Source organism: Pholcus phalangioides, unplaced genomic scaffold (genome assembly GCF_987345545.1).
Source record: "Pholcus phalangioides strain wild (caught in Gottingen) unplaced genomic scaffold, Ppha-v1.0 ptg000018l_1, whole genome shotgun sequence".
Taxonomy (NCBI): domain Eukaryota; kingdom Metazoa; phylum Arthropoda; class Arachnida; order Araneae; family Pholcidae; genus Pholcus; species Pholcus phalangioides.
This window is the reverse complement of record NW_028301611.1, coordinates 15161210-15182928: the sequence shown is the minus strand read 5'-3', so window position 1 is coordinate 15182928 and position 21719 is coordinate 15161210. Positions and strand designations below refer to the sequence as shown.

The following is a 21719-nucleotide window of genomic DNA, read 5'->3' as shown; positions in this document are numbered from 1 at the left end:
CAAAAGTGTGCACATTAGGATTCCCTAACTGGGGTATAGTACCTTTTGTTTCGTTTTGTATCATGAATGAAAAATAAGAATCGGCATAAATTAATAAATGTCTTAACTTCCATGTCTATTTGCAGTTACAACATCAGTACCTGAATATACGACGGAGCCAGAATTTGCGGAACCAATTCCGAATGTCACAGTATCCGCTGGTAGAGATGCCAACTTGCCTTGCGTCGTTGATAACCTTGGAAGCTTTAGGGTATGTGTGTGTACGAATTTATCTTATACTATCATTATTATCATTATATAAATTGAATAATAATTCATTTGATCTAGTATCCATTGGACACATGTTATTTGATTACCACGAAAAAGAAGTTGCTTTCAAAAAAAAAAATGTTCCGGGTCAGCTGGAAATGTGAATTGAATATAGCCGATATGTTTGAAAAATGCATCAAAATACATCTTCCGTTATATATTCTCATGAATTTTGCGAGTGTTTCAAAACTCATTATTTCAAGTTTTACTTTCTATTTTAAAGGGTATGAAACAGACTTTTGATAAAAAGCATTCAAGATTTTAATAATGTATAAAAGATTGTACTTTTCGCATAAAGACGATAAAAATAAATTTAATCCCATGAGAGAAAAAAGTAGAAATCTATCAACAGAAGTATAAGAATAAATTTCACATCAAATTGCTGAGCATTCATTTAATTCTAAATAGCATATAGGTAGTCATTTTATATAGTCATCGATTATCCTTTATAGTTCTCGGCATTTGTTGTAAGATGTTGCAATAGAAATAAAATGATGATAAAGTAATAGTGTAAATCAGCTGTTCCCAAATGCTTTTAGTGGTGGACTCCCGGAAATCGTGATGTCCGTCATGGACTGCATTTATAGCAGCAGAAACTACAGCCATAAACAAGACATATACACTACTATGAACAAGAATGTTCTCGAACAAAGGAGGACATTCTATCCATTATAGAGTAAATGTCATGTGATAGCAGTGCCATCTACTTGATGCAATATAACTAGTAAAAAGTTTCATACTCCTATTAAAAAGATTGCATGATAAGTATAGTGTGAGCACGTAAAGATGGCGTCTAACCTTTTATGACCTTGTCCACGAACATGCGAGGTTCATTCTTCAGTAGAGAGAAATAAGACAACAACCATCCTGAGGGTTGCTGTCGGAGTTCTCTCTTCTCCTGATTCCTGCCTACTGAAGAATGAAGCTTCTGTCTGTTCATGATGATGATCATACTAGGCCAGAGGTCATCTTTCTATAGTCACACTATTATACAGTTCTTGCCAAACCACAAACAATAGTACTACTACAGTTCAACAATGTCCATGTGGTGCTTTTGCGCGTTAACTCAATTAAAAATTTCCTTTTTTAAGTAATTTATTTCATTAAAAATTTATTATTTGCAAAAGTCTATAAAGCTTTGAACTTTCAAGATTCTTGATCCATTTCAATTTAATGTATGTGCAGTAGGTCAATATTTGATACTTTTGTTTTGTTCTTTTATCGTGCCCACCTACTCTGAAATGTAAGTGCAACCAGGCTTTTGTGGATGTAAATAAATAAATAAGACTTTTTTTTTCAACTGCCGCTGTGGTGGTCGAGTGGTTATAGTGCCGGACTCGTGATGCGAGGATCCGGGTTCGAACCCCACAGTGGTGGTCGGCTGAAGTTGGTTTTCTGTGGTTCCCAACTTCAAGGCGCAAATGCAAGCCGATCTCCCCGTTAAAAAGTCTCGCCACAGAGAGCAACAGTCCTACAACGGTAAATCATTCAACCATAACACTTCACTCATAGTTAGTAAAACTGGGGGCAGATGACAGCACTACACATAACAAGCATTACACAGAAACAAACTTTACGTCAGGTTGCACTACACGTACACGCACATTCCCGCATGTACCGGTTCGTTGGGGGGTTCCGCGCGGGGGGGGGGTGCATGTGTGGTGTAGCAGTAGTAGGTAGGGCCTCCAAAAAAATGGCTCGGGGATCCATGATGTTCTTAAGTCAGCCACCTCGTTGGGCAATTTGCCTGTTGTGGCGTCGTATTTGTATTTGGACATTACTATTTTTCATAGTTCTACAATTAAACCATGGGCCACTAGTAAAAAGGTCGTGAGCCCCTGGGTGTCCAGGCACCCCAAATTGAGAAATGATGATGTAAACCATGTGTGCCATCCCAGTAACTTTGAAATGTTGTGGTATTTATATTAAATATATAAAAAATGAAATGTATATCTAATAATAAATCAAATAATGTCTAATATTAAATAATATGCTGATATATTGTAGTTATAAATATTCAATTCATATTCTAAAAAATATTTGAGAATAATAATAAGAAATAAATTAGGAAACATTGGAAAAAAAAAATATCTATCATTTCATATCCACATTCGTACGAATCTATAAATTTGTACACTAAATGAATAGATTAAAGATTAAATTAAACGATTCCGTAGAAAAGATGGTAATATCCCAAGTGATAAAAATTCAAATTCAAATCACGTTCGCATCAAAAAAAGATCGGTATGCATCAATTAATTTAGGACGTGAAATATGTTAATATGTATAATATAACCCTTGATATATTATGCAAATGAGTAAAATACATGAATTAAAATGAATATATAAAATAATTTAGCAAAGTGGTCTAACATGTTTTCTAAAAAAAATTAAATCACTACATCTTATGGAAATTTCCTCATAAACTGATTTCTAATAATCTGTCTGAAACTAAATAAGAAATGAGATGAGTATTCAAATTAAATCATTATTACTTGAGGTATAGATTCAATTTGTTTCGATGTAATGAAATCTTCAACAGTTTTCGATTCATATGCAATCTTTATAAATTCTCTGATCTCTAATTCCCAACGGTAATTACACGTAGTGAATCTCCAAAAAAAAATAATCTGAGAATATATAATATTCTCTTAGGAATCCGAAAACTAGAAAATTTAAGACAAAAAAAATAGAAAATGAAAATCGAGGGAAAAACGTCTTTTAAATAGCTTGGGGAAACTAGATTCATTTCGAAGCATGGAATATTTAAATTCGTCCCGAGTTTCAATGGCTAATGGATAACTTTGGTAAATTGTTTTTTTTTTTCAAAGAATTCCTCTACCTTTTCTGTATTTTGGATCACTCAAAGCTCCACTAAAAAATTCAGAAGAGAGAATCCTCTTATTTCATTTTTTTTTTGGTGTGGGGGAGATTCCGCAACACTTTATGTATATTGATGAAGTTTAAAACATTTTCCTCAATTTTCCAACGGAAATGGAATAAATAACAAAATATAAAAAATATCAGAAAACCCGATTGGATGATGTAGAAGAACAGAAAAACTTCTGGAATTTACGGAGTGGAATGTGCTGAAAAAATACTAAATTCTGTATTTTATTCTGTTTTTATGTATAGTGTGGCTTATATGTTTCCCGTATGTTTCAGTGTGTTTCTCTTGTGCGAAATATCTGAGGGAACTAGAAGTTATCAAAGTTTTAGAATTTTTTAGATTATTGGAATACGTTTGTTACTATATTTGGATTTGTTTTTCCCGATAGCAACAAAATATGAATGCAAGTTCAAATAGCAGCGTTTCTCAAACTGTGTAACATGACCCCTTAGGGGCACTTGAAGAAAGAAAAAGAATACAAAAATCGGAAGAAAATATTCATTATACTTATTATAACATATTTTTTTTACTACTAAATACGACATATAAGTTACTCAAACGCATTTATCAGTAGTTTAAATATTTGACAACAAAATACAGTGAAACCACGCTACAACTATCGTTTCGAAATTTCTGACATTTTGGAGCCATCGGGAGCGAGAAATCGTGTACTACTAGTCGTACATTAATACAATTAATAGTGCGAAAAAATAAACTTCACAAAAATACACTGAAAGTTAATTTCTAGATTTGAATTAACATGGGGACAGAAAAATATTTCATTCTGAACATCTATTTTGACTTTCTTACAACTTTTGGGGATCAATCATATAACAAGAAAAGACAGGTGTTACTTTTTTCATGTGAATGGGAAGAAATTGTAAAAGCATTTCACTTTTCTGTAACTTTCAATGATGAATATAGAAGAATCGGGGGGGGGGTACTGAAATATGACCCATACTATTGCTGAACTTGAAGTAATGCGTGCGTGGATTTTTGAAAGCGCTTCACGAAAAATGGGGCGAAGAGGAGCATGTAGGTATATGCTCCATATATCGTAGGCGTATCTCGCACAATTGAAGCGAATGTCTTAATTTCCCCCGAGGATTACGTAAGGTTGCCAACCCAATTCGTAACATCAGAATTTCTTCCAGATAACCGAAGGAAACTAAAGAAAATTCGAAGTATCAATTTTAGAAACGGGAACCGGTACTGTTACAGTTCATCTTTACAAGATTGTTCACTGAAAAAAATACAAATTGAATTTTTGAAAGATAGTTCAGTCTCTATAGTGGTAATCATTTATATTCAAACATAATTTTTGAATTCGTATTAGAATGTATTTTGCGCATTGAATAATCATTAATGAGATGAAATAATGATTTGGGAATATCATTATTTATCACGATTAGCCAAAATGATATAAATGATTTATTTCGTTTATATGGAGGTAGGGGGAAGGACATGATGTAATAGTTTTTATAAATGCAAATCTTCACAGACAATAATTCTACTTTAAGTTATTTTCATTGCTTTACATTCTTAAAATTGTTATTTTGTCCCATATTAATAGTACAGGATTTGTGCAAATGAATCATTCGATTTAAAAAAAAAATCCTATTTTCAATATTCTTCCACAGTTTATATATTCTGAGATTCATAAAAATAAAGAGAAACAGTCAATTTTTTTTTTCAACATTTGTCAATAGATGACAGCACCGTGTCAGAAATTACAAATGTTGACAGTGAGACCAAAACATTTTTGTGTATTAAACTATGCAATGGTTTTTTCTTATACTTCTGTACAGTAATTGCTACTTCATTCATTAATTAAAGAAACAAAATAAAAAAAAAAGTATGATTCAGTTAATTTCAGTCACTGCGTTCTACAGAAGTGGTGCCATCTATTGAGCGATATTGAAAATTTTGAATGTTTTTCTTTGTTTTTATGTATCACAGATTATATTACATGTATGCTGCAGGGGTAACCAACTTTTTCCGTTCGAGGGACAATATAGTGGTCAGTGGAAGTATTAAAGTTTTAGACGAACTTTTTGAATGAGAATTAAATCTGCATATTTCCAAAGTGAAAGTAAAATTTATACTCACAGATAATGACAAATTTGGGATAAGAGGGGGAAACATACAAAAATGAAGAAAACAGAGTGAATGTGCAGCCATTGAAATCGTTGTCTTCAACCTATAATTGCAGGAAACAACACTAGCAAAAATACCAGGTGCGACGAAATGACACGCGAAAACTTGCTTCACTCTTAGGTTAACTACGGATTGAATTGCGTGTCAAAGTCTAGTTGCATCGAATAGTATTAATTTTCGTCTACACTGGCCGTACATAGGTTCATAAATAGTAGGTTCCTTGAATTTCGAACACAGCCTCATAAGTGCAACACTGGTGCACATAGAAATCCACCATAATACGGGAAAAAAACTAGGTTTGTTCAACTGTGTGAACGACTCGTGTGTTCAAAAGTGTTGCATGGTGAGAGAGCATATATTTCACTAGACAAAAAAAAATTAATCTCCCTGCGTCCTGAATAAATACAGACAATTTCTATGCTCTGAATACAAATCTAACCATAAAAAAGACAAATTAATACAATAAAACACAATAGAAAAAATAATAAATATGCAAAAAAAACCACAACATAAATGTTTGGGATACGTAAATTTCTTATTTGCAAAATAACCGCGATGAATGCGAAATTCGCCAATTTTGACGAATTAATCCTAAAATTTGTGTTTTACTGCTATTTCGTGAAATCTAGGTAATTTACACTCTTTGAAGTATAAGTCGTAATTTTGCTCAGTACTTGTTTGCGCGTTTGAAAAAGGAACCACAAGCGTCACTTCTTCCTCCTCTGACATTGTGTTAGATGTAAATATAGTCGAGTATATGTAATAATATATTATAATGTGTATATATTATAAGCTAAGCGTTGAAAATTGCTTACGTAGCAATAGCATATAGGCATTGCTATGATTGTTGTGGGAAAAATAAGCTTATGGATATATATGGAGCACATTACATTGAAATGCGTAGTATTATAATATATTATACAGCATGTATATAGTTTTCGATTGATATCTGGATGTTTTGAAAATTTATTAGAAAATGCAAGATATACAACAACATGCGGACATTTTTGGAAATGCTAACGGTTCTTCAATTTGAGATCGACAGTATCGTACTAATTAAAAATTCAGAAAAAAGAACTCCATATATGTTAATGAATTTTATACATATGTACACAACGTCATCAATCAATAATGCACTTGAGAAATAGCATAGCTTTTCAATAGGGACTGAGTTGATTTGCAACAATTGTTCTATTATAACCGCCACCAATAAAAAGATAAGAAAATAATAAAAACAAGTAAAAATTTGATAATTCTAAAAGCATATGCGATACAGTTTTTCACATACAGACAGGATTTTATTAAATGCCGAAAGTTTTATAGCTAAAATAGTTATATTCGCCATCGACAGGTGGCAGTCATATTTTGATGATATTTAGTGCCATCTGTTGACAAGAAACGTAACTATTCTGACAATGAAGAGATTTATATAAAAATTGTCACGTTTTATATAAATACAAATACATCATATATAAATACAAATACATCATATATAAATACAAATACATTACAACGCCACAACAGGCAAATTGCCCAACGAGGTGGCTGACTTAAGAACCGAGCCACCCCCCCCCCCCCCCAACGAATCAAGACAAATAAAATTCAGTAGGTCGAATGCGGATTATTTTCTTGCTTAAGACCATTCTTTTGGTTTATTATACCCACAGTGTTTTAAACACTGTATATTCACACAAATGTTATATAATATTCATAGCCAGCAAGGACACTCTGTAAATCGCCAGGCAGTCCGCTCGGTCTGGGTAGTGACAAGAAAAATGAAATTCTGACTGTCTGTCTGTTATATCCATTGTGTATGTTTTGAGCAGAGAATGTTGTAACACAGGTAAAAATAGGTAAAACTAAAATATAGATGGGCCAAATTTTTTAAAGATTACATAACCGTGTGTTATATCCACTCCAAATGTTACATCCGGGTTATGTTATAAGTGTACTCGTCTGTATGTGCAACTTTTTTGAATTTCGAAAAAAGATGCTATAAAAATCATTTGAAAAATGGTTAAATTGGGAGAAAATTACACATATATTACGATTAAGTACTTTAATACTAAGTACTTTAACACTTCCACACTAAGTACTTTAACACTTTCCAGTAATACGGCCAGTGTTTCTTTAAATGCGAAATTTTCGATTTGAACTGTTATATTTATTCGAGAATTTGCAATTTTTCATTTGGAATTCGTTGCTGTGAAATTTCTGATCTGAATGTCAGTTGCGAATAAATGCGAAATTTCCGATTTTAAAACTTTGTTTTTTACGAAATTTGCGTATCTCTAATAAATATACAAAAACCTCACAAATATATTGACACAATATTGATATACATAAAAACACTACAAAAAATATGTAAACCTTTAATGTAATACTGTGTATTTTCATGTCGAAATTTGTGCTGCATGTGTGTGTCATTTAGCACAAAATGTTGCTTCCTGATTGAGCTAGAAACACTACTGACATCAGTACAAATTCTACATTGGGTCCCACTATGTTACTTACAATCACAATTAACTACGAATTCTTCTCTCCGATTGGTGGAATTTTACAAGAGCTACTAAGACAACCATGGTCCTGAGTGATTTTAAGCATGTGCGTGTGCTTCGTACGTTTCAGCAATATGATTGCAGTTTGCATACGTACTCTCGGCGATATATGCACTTACATAAAACAGACCTATCAAATAACTTGAATTAAATTTTATTTGAATTACCAACAATACAAAACAAAAGTTTTATTTAAATATACAACAATTTCATTGTTATCCAGTGTTATTATCACCAGAAATAATGGATGTATATGGTTCGTTAATCAGGAATATTTACTGCTGGATAAATAGCTTAAATAAGGATCACGAATTCAATTTGATACACATTGTCGGACCCCACACAAATTTGACTTACCAATGAGGCGCGTGGACCAGTTAATGGCCACCCCTGGTATACAGTAAGTATAGATAGACATTATTTTATAGTATAATCGAAATCGATCCGACATAATCTTCATAAACTCGGAAAGAAAAAGTTTTATAAACGGAGTTAATAAGTCACTGACAATATCTTATCTTACACTACTATGCTTCTATGGAAATTATTCATTCATTTTTTTAACAATTTTAATACTTCAATTAAGATTCATTTTCAGGGTTTTAGTCACCCGTCCACGAGATGATTACGGATAAATCCTGAAAAGAATGTATTGTATCTAATGCATTTTTTGCTCATGCTTTAAAACTCATAAAGTGAATCCAGCTAGCTTGTTTGAAAAACACGCAACTCATAGTTTTACTGAGAGAGAAGAGTAAAAAAAACAAAAGAAAAAAAATCAAAATCAACTTAACATGAAAAACGTTGGTCCACCATACTAAAAAAAATATATATAGATTTTTTTAGGTTTTTTTCTTTTCTCGACTGTTCCGTACAGCAACGTAAAAGTTACGTGACCGGCCGCCGTCATCCTGAACGAAACCGTGTGTTTCATCATTTCCTAAAAAAAGAAAGTTTAAAAAAAAATTCATTTCATATATATATATATATATATATATATAGAAATTGAAGTTTCGCCCCCCCCCTCCTCCACTGTATTTTATTTGTTTGGTTACTCCATGTTACCCTTAAAATAAAATGTTACGGAAACGTCCGGACCAGACGTTATACATAGGAGAAAAAAAAAATGTCCTATTTGTCTTTCTTGCTTAAAATATTTCTAACGTCGTAAAACTACAAATCCGTTGTAAGCCGCAGGTAATACCTTGAAATTGTTATTGCTGTTTGCTAAGACAAAAAGAAAAATCTATATATACAAAAATATATATACACAAAAAATAAAAACTGCTGAACAAACAAAACCCTCAAAAGTCGTTATTTTTCAACGACACGCGAGAAAAATAAAATAGAAACAATAATAACAGAGAAAACTATTTTTTTTTCCGGGCTGAAAAAGTACTTAAAATCATGAAGGAAACTGTTGAATTCGTTATTTGTCTTGGGTTTGCTTTTGAATTTGTGTTAAAGTGATAAATTCGTAAAGTCAATTATACGTTTTATGAATTTACATATTCTGACTACAATTAAGGGACTAACAATACTTGCGTTGAGTTAAAACAACAATTGCTGATGACTGATCTGATTATTATACCCTTATATAAGTTACGGTAAATGTGATAAATCCGGTTATTATAAATAATCGGATTTATAATTGTAAATTATAATCCAATAATGTATAATAACCGGTGTTATTATACACCGGTCAATATAATAATTGGTCAATATTATAATGTGCCAATTATAGGTGAGTTTGAACAAATTCCCTATATTTTTACCGGTGATTATGCATAGTACCCAAGTGTCGCGTCGTTGGTAAACATGATAATCGCACAATATGATACAGGCCTAGTATACAAGATAATTAATACTTGTGTTGTATTATTATATCGGGTACGATATAATACCTATTATTATATCGTACTATTATTATTCCTATTATTATGTACCTATAATTAATATAGTACCCGATATAATATTATTACATCGGGTACGATATAATACCCCCTTCCAATGGGATAGAGTGGAGCGAAATTACTCTTCAATATTATATTCTAAGATAACACTTGGTCCGACTATAACCATCACGCATACGAGATTCATTTGGATTTTTTATTATTTATCGAATTTACAGTTACACCAGGGCAGTGTTTCCCAAAGTGGGCAATATCGTGTCTTGGAAAGCGATGGAATGGTCCAAGGGGGTGGTAGAACCTACTTATTTGACATAGAATCCTATGGGCTTGCATGAGTTGGGGGGGGGGGGCGAAGAGAGGAAAAAAAATCTTAAGAAGGGGGCGATAGAACAAAAATTTGGGAGACTATGCACCAGGGCATCATGCATAATCACAGATAAAGGCAATAAATTTCCAGTATTTATCAAATGTATCAAAGACACGTGGTTATGCATAATAACCGGTAAACTTACAATACTTCCAGTATTTATCGAATTCACCAATGATGCTTGGGTATTATGCTTATTCACCGATAAAAGTGATGAATTTTTCAAAGTTACCTAGACGATTGGTAAGTATAGATAATAGCCGATTAACATAACATATAGCGAGAGATATACATTGGTTTTTTTGATGGCATTATGCAAGTGAAATAAGAAAAAAAAACAAAAAAAACACGTATAACATATTCTACCTCGGATATTCAAAGACGAGCTGGAAAAAGTTAAATTCCTAATTTAAAATTAATAACAATAAATATAAATGACATTTTTATCTGCATATGTTACTCATCGAAGTAAGCATAAAAAAGTTTAAGTAAAAATTTACAATATTCTGATTATAGTATTCAGATCAAGTGCGCGCGCACACACACACACACACACATACACAAATTGAATTTCATTTCTTCTTAAGTAATTCGTTTTATTTATATTAAGGCTCGAATTTTTTTTTTTTTTTTGGTATTTCAATGTCGAGTGTTAATTTTTTGTTATTTTATTCACAAACATAGAAAAATAATCAATATATGTATATATATATATTGATTATTTTATAGGGAAAAAATATATCATCGTTCATCATTACTCCTATTTATGTTTGTATTCTATTCATGGAAGTAATTGAAAATACACATCATATCAATTATGCTTGACAAATGTTAAATGAAGTCTTTGTTCATACTTTGTAATGTGATATTAAAATCTAAAACAAATGTGTACTTTTTTAGTAACAAAATTATGCGAAAATTGATAATAGTGAAAAAAAAATATATTTATTTTTCCCCCAATAACCTTACTTTATTTTTGGTTACAGTACACAAAAGTCACAAATACTAAAGATTTAGGAATTGCCAACTTATCACACATTAATTATGAATCGAAATACAGCAAATATTCGTTATAACAACCCCCCCCCCCTCACTGCACGGAAAACGATCGTTGTATTGGGAGGTCGTTATATTCAATATGAAAAATAGAGGGTATTCGAATCCTTAAGATCGTATTTCTCATAATTCGTATTTGGACAGAAAAAAAATTATGTTATTTTCTTTCAGTTACATTATTATATTCTAAGCAATTTCAGTATTATTGCAATAAGTTAGAAAATAGTTTTAGAAAATCGATATAATTAATTACACATGCATGCGTCATTGTTCCGAATTCTTAAGTCGTGATGAAACGCAACTTTGGCGAATGAAACTCGTGGATTTGTTTTACATTTATTATGAAAGAAAAAAACTACGGGGCAACACTGGGTTCAGAAGTTGTATTGGAATGAATGTTCTCTGTTGGTCATTATATCGGATGGATATGACATCGGATAAATACGGCAAAAAATCCTGAAGCTTATCAATCCAGTCGTTATAATGGAACTGTCTCGAAAACCTATGGTTGCTATTATGAGCATCGACTATAAAACACATCAAAACACATCGCATGAAAGTATTTCTTTAAAAAATTTTTCTTCGATTAATTTAAGAAAAATTGAATTCGGCTGATTTGATGGTTATGTTTCATGTAAGCGCATATCCACTAGATATTACGCATGCAAATTGCAATCATATTGCTGAAAATTATGCGAAGCACACACGCATGGCTGAAATCACTCACCCCCCCCCCACCCATGCTACCTCTCGTGGGATTCTACCAATCAGCGAGAAGACTTTGTAGTCAATCATGATTATCAGTAACATAGTGGGACCTAACGTAGAATTTGTATTGATGTCAGTACCAACCGTATGTTTGTAGTCCAATCAGGAAGCAACTTTTTGTGCTAAACGACACACACATGCCGCACAAAATAAGCTGAAAGCCTTCCAGGGGGGAAAAATAAAAATACAAATAAAGTAAAAGCATACACACACAACCAAACACAAAACTATCTCTCATTAGGTAAGTAACAGCCGAAACAAAATTTCATTCGCGTGCAAGTCCACTCTAATCTCTGATGGGAGTTGAACGTGGACCGACTGTGAATTTTCGAATTAGAAGATCTTTGTAGGTTTCTTGTAATGAAGATGTTCGAATGGTTTCACGTCTTCTTCGATGGCAAAAAGTCCTCCAACTCCAACATTTTTTTTTTGTTTCCCCTCTTACTGCTGTTCCTCTTCATCTTTCTTATGGGTTTTGTTTTCTCTATTTCTCAACTGAAATGACATAGGAAAGGATGCCGAACCGTTAGACTCATTCGGTATATTAGCGAAGAGAGGGAATCATTATACTACGGTTACACCGAGAGAGAAACAAAAATAACTCAAAAAGAAATACAATTACGGGAAGCTTACCCACGGAATAACGAAATGTAATGGATCGCGACAGAAAGATATCTTTCTGATAACTGTATAAAGGGAGCAAATTAAAATCATTGGATCACGGCAGTGGTTCTCAATTAGTGGTCCGCGGAACATTGGTGCTCCGTGAAGATTATTCACGTGTCCCGCGAGAAACACAGGCGTATGCAATTAAAAATTCTTTCAAAATAATTAACACAAAATAATTTATGTATTGGATTTATAATCAAAAATTGCGCAAAAATTTAGAATTTTAGTTCCCGTATTTGAACGTGTATATGTAATCCCGCCCCGCTTCTGTCAAAACTGTGGTTACAAAAAAAAAAGGTTTTCTTATACATGGATAGTATCAGACATATTTCCAACTTTGTTAATTTTTAGCTCAGAACGTTAAGGGGTTTCTTACACATGAGGGTTTATTATACACTTCAAAATACGCATCCTATATATGTGGTATCGTAAACGTAATACACCCAAATTTCAGATCACTGGAGTAGGCGACGTATTTTCAAATCACTTGAGTGGTCCGCGTCACATTAACAGATCACTTAATTGCCCCGCGATACGGTTTCAAACCAATGAAGTGGCCCGCTTTTTCTTCAAAAGGTTGAGCACCCTTGTCTTAATTGCTACGAAAAATGACGCCATAAAGGCGTATAGAAAAAAACCAAGAGCAAGTTATGTAGTCACCATGATTGCCAGAGTAAGGGTCGAGGACCCCGCTTTAAAGCTTATGTTGTATTGCAAAGGTCATTTCGGACCATTGAAATTACACTGAATATGGACGTTGTTTCAAGAAATTGTTTCGCGTAGTTTCCAAACACGAAACGGGAATCCGAATATAATTGCTGCTTTAGCAACTGCTGGACTTACGAACGGGATCCATTCTGAGCATCATAAAGGCAAGTCGAAATCACACCGATTCGGCGTCAGTTGATAATTTGGTATTAGAAACAGGGCGGTCCTGTTCAATACCGAGCGTGCAGTCTAAAATAAATTTGAACTGTAAATAATGTTGAAATATTTCATAAATGATTGAAAGTTGAATGGTAAGGTTTTGTAACGCATTTAAATGTATGTTTTTAAACCTGTGAAATCGAGACTAAAAAGTCAAGCATACGTTTTAAGGTATACTGTAAACTCGTTTAACATAGAACGCCGTTCTTCTAGATTTTTGTCTCCCCTTTTTGAAATTGGGAAACATTTCATAATTTTTTAAAAACATCTGCAGCCCTTCATATTATTATTTTTTTAATGAAAATAAAGTTATAAAGCGAAAATTGCTGCGAAAAATGTTTATGAGCTCACTGCTTAATTGTTCTTTCATTCTGTTTTCTTTCTTCGGTATTCCCACGCGTTAAACGTAATTAATTAGTAAATCTACGTAATGTGACTTACACTACGTATAAGGTACATTATTAAAATTAAAATTCGTTGAAAACCTGTAATTCTGAGGAGATTGACTGCTGTGAAAAGAACAGAGGGAAATTGGTCTGATCAGAATATTTTCAAGATCATGCCAAATATCTCTAATGCCAATTAAGAAATAGCCATAGTAACCAAATAATGCAGTTTTCAACTCGAAATGACTGAATTACATGTTCGTAAGTCAGGAAGTGGCTGTATTTCAGATATATGTTTAACGTGATATATGATATCAAGAATGAGCTGCATCACTCGTTAAGAGAGCTGAATATACAATGAAGCCAAAACAATCAGACCCATTAAAAACTAGCCACCTTGTTGGACAAGTTTGTCTCTGTAGTGGCTTCATATGTTGCATTTTTATTTGCATTCGTACAGATCTTAGTCTGTAAACAATATATTCACTTGCCGCACACTATGTCCTTGTGGAATGTCACCTAACTATTGTAACACTCGTTTCCTTTGGAATCCAATTCAAATGGAAACTAATGTATCTGTTTTGTAATCATGGATAATTACCAAATCCTAATGATGAAAAGAAAATATAACGTAGTAGTCGAATAATATATAAAATTGCATTATAATTTACACAAAAAAAAAAAAACACTTTAAACATTCGAGAATACATTTTAAGACAGTTTAAGCTGATTCGCTTTCATGACTTGAGTCATGTGCATGTTACGGTAAATGCGATAAATCCGGTTATAATGCATCATGCATTACACCCAAGCGTCGCGTCAATGGTAAACATGATAAATCGTATCATATGATATATACTATACATGATAATTCACACACACACACACACATACATACACACACACGCGCGCGCGTACTGTATCATTATATCAGGGTACGTTCGTAAAAATTGTTATCATTATATCGGGGTTCGACAAAATTCATCACACATATTAGACTCATTTGGAATTGTTTTTCATTTTTACCAAATTTTACAACGACGTTTGTGTGGGGATTATTCATATTCACCGGTAAAAATGATAAATTTATCAAGCTTACCAAGATGATTGGTAAGTATGCATAATAGCCAGTTGTTTGTATAATAACGGATTTATCACATTTTTACCATAACGTATTTATTGAGACATGAGAAAATAGATTAACTATTTATACCCCGAAAAGTAAAACTCTCAAATATATCTACTTTACATTTTAATATCATGCATATAACATTCTAGAACAGAACATTGTAACTGAGATTATACGATTATATTCATGCGGAAACATGTTATTCGTGTTATTTTTTATCTCTTAAACATTAAAAAAAAACCATTTCAATTTATTAAATTCTTCTTGTAAAATCCTCATGTATACGATTCTCTATTATTATTGAACACAAACGTTGTTTCGATTTATTCCTTTTGTAACGAAAAATATGTTATTAAAGTATCGTGGGTGTTTTGTAGTTCACAAACTCATTTAATAATAGAGCAGTGTTCATCAAATCACCTTGGTATCTGGGGAATAATTTTTAGGAAATTACAGTTATTCATTCAGAAGTATATTCTCCAATTTATGTTAAATAATGGAGTTTTCAGTATGGGATTTCGAAATTTAGGCCTATGTATTTATCAATATGTTACCTAATTTATTCAAAATAAAGTAGTATTTTTTTATTCAGATCCAGTACCTATAAGCTTTCCTCTATCAAAAGTATGCAAATTAACTTTGGGATTCCAGTCAGGAAATACGAATAGAATCATTTGAGCGCAACCTCTCTATATCTCTCTCGATTGAAAAGTCTAACCTCTCCACAGATCCAATAAGTGAAATTCGATACACGGAAACAAACCGAGGATAAAAACAGACCAAAACGGTACTTCATTTTATTCCACCCATATTTTACCTGGCGAAATGGTAGCATTTATCTGCATTCCATTCATTACTTGTGTTTCTCGAAAACCTCCCCCGGAACTCATTGAACGGAGTAACTCTTAATTAAATTTTAACAAAATATATGAAGGAGAAATTTTTATGTTTCAGGATATCGTGACTTTATTTTTATTTTCTAATGTTTTGTGTTTTGAATGAGAAACGTATGGGTATTCCAATAAACACGAACCCTAAAACTATTCATGAATATTACATAAAAGAAAATGTCAACAAGTTAGACTAACCCATGCTGCTGCTGCTAACATTCCTCACATGAGTTTCCTATCCGTAATAATTTAGTTGAAAGAAAGTAGATGCACTTTCATCGCTTGTAACAGAAACGAGAGAAATTAAAAATGTATAAATTAGTGAATGAGAAAATTCTCTCTCTCTCTCTCTCTCTCTCTCTCTCTCTTTTCTCTTTCAAGAGATGCATTTATCATTTTTCCTAAAAAGGGGAAATAACTAATTACAGATGATAAATAATAGTTCTTTATTTTTTTCATCCTCCCATTCCCTAACAGCAAGGATTTAATTAAGTAATATTTCATTCCGAGTTACTCGTAATAAAACAGTATTAATATCTCAACACAATCCGTTAGAAATTTCTTTTCGGTTTAAATATTGCAACGTTGGAATTAAAGACGAATCTTGAACCCAATCTAGTTAAAAACTCTAAGTTAGTCCATAATTTATAACTCTTTTTCGCTTTATTTTTATAACTGTAAGAATAACGTTTTCCACAAAGAAGGCGACTTCATTTATATTTTTTTTCTTCTTCTTTGGTATACTTAAGTGTTAAAAGTTGTCAGGAAGTCATCTTTCGTCTCTATTTTTCCAAGAAAATAAATGGGGACAAAAGGTATCCCGTTGTAACCTTTAACTCTCTCTCTCTCCCCTTGTGATGGAGCGACGACGAAGATGGTAGTTTCTTATTATTATTTGCTGCCTCTCCTCCATAATACATCTCACCTATTTTTGTCCACTAGATGAGTTAGTGAAAATAATGTCACGCACTATTCTTTTTTTAAGGAAAAAATATATATATATAAGGGAAGGAAAATGACTTGCTTTTTGATAAATAACGTTGAGGAAGGTTCACACCGTGAACGTATTTCCTCCGGTCGTTTGTCATTGGCTTTAAAGTAAAGCGCTTTTTGTACTAGAACAGAATAAATAATGCGTTAGAAATATATGTAAGGTGTCCGAAATCGTTTAACTTCGTTGAAATTCTATCGATGGCTCACATTACTACTGTTATGAAGTCAATTTAATGCTCTGAAACATTGGAATAGCATTTAAATGATAATAGAGTCGGATCCGCTTATAACGAAGTCGGAAAAAACATGAAAAACATTGAATTGTATTATACGTTATATCCGTACCGACGCTTGAAAAAAGTATGTGTAAATGATGTGCAAAATAAAATATTTTACACGCACAATATGCATTTTTTAGTCATCTAAGCATAGTGTTAAAATCAACAGATTAAAATAATATATCCTAATAAAGATTATTTTATGTCACGTAATGGGATTAATCAACAAAAATATCTATCAGAAATTGTTTGTTTTGTTCTTGACGTTTTTGTTCACTTAGAACTTTTACGTTTGAATCATTTTTGCCAATTAAGCAGACAAAAATGCAAAATGCAATGTTTAGCCACAGCACTGACATTGGCAAACATTTGTACCATCATCAATCATCAAACATTCTTGAAAGACAGAATGCTTCATATTTGACAAGTTTAATGGAACAAGAACTCAGCGAAAGACGCCTACAAGATACAACGTCTAGTGGCTTTGCGCAAGTGTGAGATGGCCGCGAACAAAAACGGTCCTTTCAACTGAGTATGGTCCATTTCCGACATACTTGCAGCGCTTTGGGTGATCATCTAACAATGCTCGCTATGGCACTACGTCTGCCAATGTCCACACACATCAGCGTTTCATTTTGGTCAGATGTCACAAAATTAGATGACGGCATTCAAGAGAAGGATACTAAAAAGTCCGATGAACTCACGCATTCAAAATTTGATTCGATTTTTCGAACGTAACCTATATTTACGCACGACACGAAGGGTGACATGACATCTGACCAAAATGAAACGCTGATGTGTGTGGACATTAACAGACGTAGTGCCATAGCGAGCCCGTATGGAATGGTTGGGATCTCTTTAGCCTTGCACTTGGGGCTACGGAAAAAGAATGATAAATTTCAGCCTTCCAGATCAGTAAAGCTGATACCAGGGAGTCTAAAACTTGCGGCCACGTAGGGGTACCGGGAATTCACGAAAATGATATGGCGTTGAATGACGAACTTCATTGGAAAAACAATAAACACCTAACATGTAAACGTGGTGAATCAATGCCACCCATAATCCAGCTAGCCGGCCGTAGCTTATGGAATGATGAAATTATCCTAATTGTCCAGGATAATTAAGATGTAGGATACATAATGGAACAGGAATGTACGCCTAGAATGAGCTAAAACACCTAGGTGTCCGGACATTGGTTGACTTGGACACTTGGACGAGGACTCCATGTGACGCAAACATGACATCGATTTGTCGTTGTACGGCCTACACAACTATAACATGTGACATCCAACGAACGGACGGACCTCCACCAACGGAACTTTGGTTATCGAGTCCAAACGTGCTAAGGACGCTACAATGCTTGTTACTCTGTTACACACACACACACACACACACACACACACACACACACACACACACACACACACACATACACACACAAACACACACACACACACACACACAACACATATACTCATTTAATAAAATTCCGGATGCACCCATCTTCCGGGAACGCTTCGATATCTCCTTGAGATGGGAAGTGGTATGTATCCGGTCCTTCAATGTTCAATATTCAATCACCAAACATGAGTGATGTCTGATGTATTGACCTTATCAATACACCAGATCTCAAAGTCAACACATCATATTTATTGAACTTTATTATATTATTCATTTACATTTCACACAGATTCAAGGTGAATTGTTTACTGCTTATATATTACAATTTAAATTTAATTTTCACGTTACCTCGAAAACTAAAGCAAGTCTGACAAAACCAGTACCAGATCCAGAATCCGAAATCGATCTAATATCACTGAAATATGTATGGGATTAAAAGAAGTATTGAGCAGTGTATTTAATACTATCAAATCGTACATTGAGATATCGAAATTAATTTAAATAACTAATTACACGGCGTAAATAATAAGAACTGTAGTTTCTATATGATTTAACTATTGAATTGATTAGTTCGGTTGCGAATTTAACAGTAAATAAAATATTAATGCTTCTTAATTATCTAAAAATGAGAAAAAATAAGGTATTTTCGATAGAAATATTTACTCTTTCTTAAGTTTCTTCAAACATTAATTTTACCGTTTTCTATGAAATGAATTCATATTTTATGCATAAAACTTTTCAGTATAATTAGAAATTAGGAGTAAAATTTTCACTTCTAATTTCTGAAAGAAGTACAAAGAAAGATTTTTTCCCCATTCTATTTATTCAATTACCCGCGTCCTTCCTTTCTTTCCCATATTAGAATTTAGTTTTTTCGTATTCTTATTATAAGACGTTAAATTGGTTAAAACGCTTTGGTATGTGACCGACCGGTGGTAGTTTAATTTTTCTTTTACTTTTATTTTGTCTTCAATACACAGCAAAAAAATGCGACAGTTAATTTTCTTCCGCTTCCGCTCGAAACTGTCCCTTAGAGACATAGGAAGCGGAATAAACAACTGTATGCTAATTTTGGGCCAGACCTCTTTCTGATAACATTTTTGTTGGTGTTTTCTTCTCCTTTGTATTTTTTTTTTATTCCTCTTTAAAATCTCCGTTATTTTTTTGTTATTTCCTGAATGTTATTTTTTTTTTCCTATTTTCCTCCGGCATTAGCGAACATTCAAAAGACAAGTTAGATGAGATAGAGGAGACAAATACTGTATATACACAGTATATTGGAGATGCATTTTGTCGTTGAACTCTTTGCCTTTTTCTTTCTTTTCTTTTTTGTCCGCTCGAACAAACTGAATTGAAATGATTTAAATTAGAAAAGAGCCCAACTTTTTCACTTAAAGGATAAAAAAAAAAGTTTTTCCTTAAAGGATGAAGTTGGAGGTTCGATTGCGTGCTCTTTCTTCGACACGCAAAAACGTGTACACACACGTTTTAAAAGTCGGTACGGGGAACGGAGACACGGAAATTCCGATTTAAAAAGAAAGTGCTACTGATTTAATTTCCTCCTCTTCTACTTATTCGCTGTTTACGTATTTCTGGTAGAATAATAGGGATTAGGAATTAAGTGTAGCTTTTATAAATGAACAAAAGTCACGTTGGAATTAGAAAAAAATTTATATAAGGTAAGTCAGGGTAATATGGCCATAAAAAAGCTTCAGTGATGTTTGCTGGGGCCGTAATATATGACAAATTCTGAGAAATATAGATTATGTTAAAAATCACAGACTTTTTTCAGACTAATGCTCTACATCTTCGTCATATTACCAACAGGTGAAGAAAATATAACCCACGTCCTCAACGTACATATCTGAAAAAATATGAAGCACATTAAGCAGAGAGTCGTAATCCATTAAATAATGATAGTAATAAACTTTAATAAACACAAAATAAAAGGTGACAGACTCGCTGCTCCTCAAGACACGCTGACGAAAAAAAAAGGTGACAATTACATGCACAGAGAAAATGTCACCGACAACGTCACAAGAATATCGTTTGCAATAAAACGCATAATCTCACAGGCGGTGGATAGTTTGTGTATTGCAACTTATTTGTCCCTCTTCCACATAGGCTCTAACATGCACCCGCCTATGAACCCTCTGGATTATTACAGGTGATCTTTCCACTGGACGTTGACATATCTTCAATATAGGCCTTTTGAAGGTACACGACGAAGTGCGTAGAGACACCTCTTTACTGCTGCGGTTATAGAGAAGCGAAGAGGTAAGCGGTACGAGAATCGCGACAAGGAAGAGAAAATGTGTAGGGGTGGAGAAAGAAACGCCCCTCGCGCATAGTAAAAGAGGAGGAGGATAGAGAAAGTGGCCGGAGGGATTGTGAAATGGCAAGGGTGTGCCAATGACGATTCCACCGCAGAAGAGGGGAAGAAATAGGGGAGAAACAGACCAATCAGCAGACGGTGAAAATCATCAAATCAAGGTGAAAACAAACAAACCAGATTGTTCACACCTCGTTTAGTGGCCTCTTTCTCTTCTTTGTCTCGATGCTCGAGTATGTGAGGTGTACAAAAAAACCTCGTTGAAATGGATGAGAATTTTTCTGGTGCGATGTCTTCTCCTTACGTCGATTCTCTCCGAATCTTACACCAAGAGCTCCAGCGCTGTAGCTCTGTTGTATAAAAACTCCAATTTCCGATGAATTTGTCAACATCTTCATCCTTTCATTCATCAATGACTACCGCAAATACTTCTAAAGTCGAATCTTTGACATCACTCAGCTTTTTAGAGTAGACAGTCAACTCACTGGAATCCATTGAAGATACATTCGATAATTTTGATTCCAGTCTCAAAAGTGAATACTTCACAACGCTTTTGCGAGGAGATAAAGTAGTCATGATAGAATTTAAAGTTGTTGCTCTCTCGATTTCAGTTTATTGAAAGTATTTCTCACTCGAGTCAAATTCAATTACATAATGATAAAAGAAATACTTTAATAAACACAAAATAAAATGCGA

General features: G+C 33.4%; 1 protein-coding gene across 1 annotated transcript in view; it reads left to right on the top strand.

Moving 5' to 3' along the window:
* Window positions 1-21719, top strand: part of LOC149071766 (neurotrimin-like) — a 154606-nt gene that overhangs the window by 75151 nt on the left and 57736 nt on the right. Inside the window, exon 2 of the mRNA XM_089247705.1 lies at window positions 126-250. Within this exon, the coding sequence (XP_089103831.1) occupies window positions 126-250 (125 nt within the window). The remainder of the gene's footprint in view (window positions 1-125; window positions 251-21719) is intronic.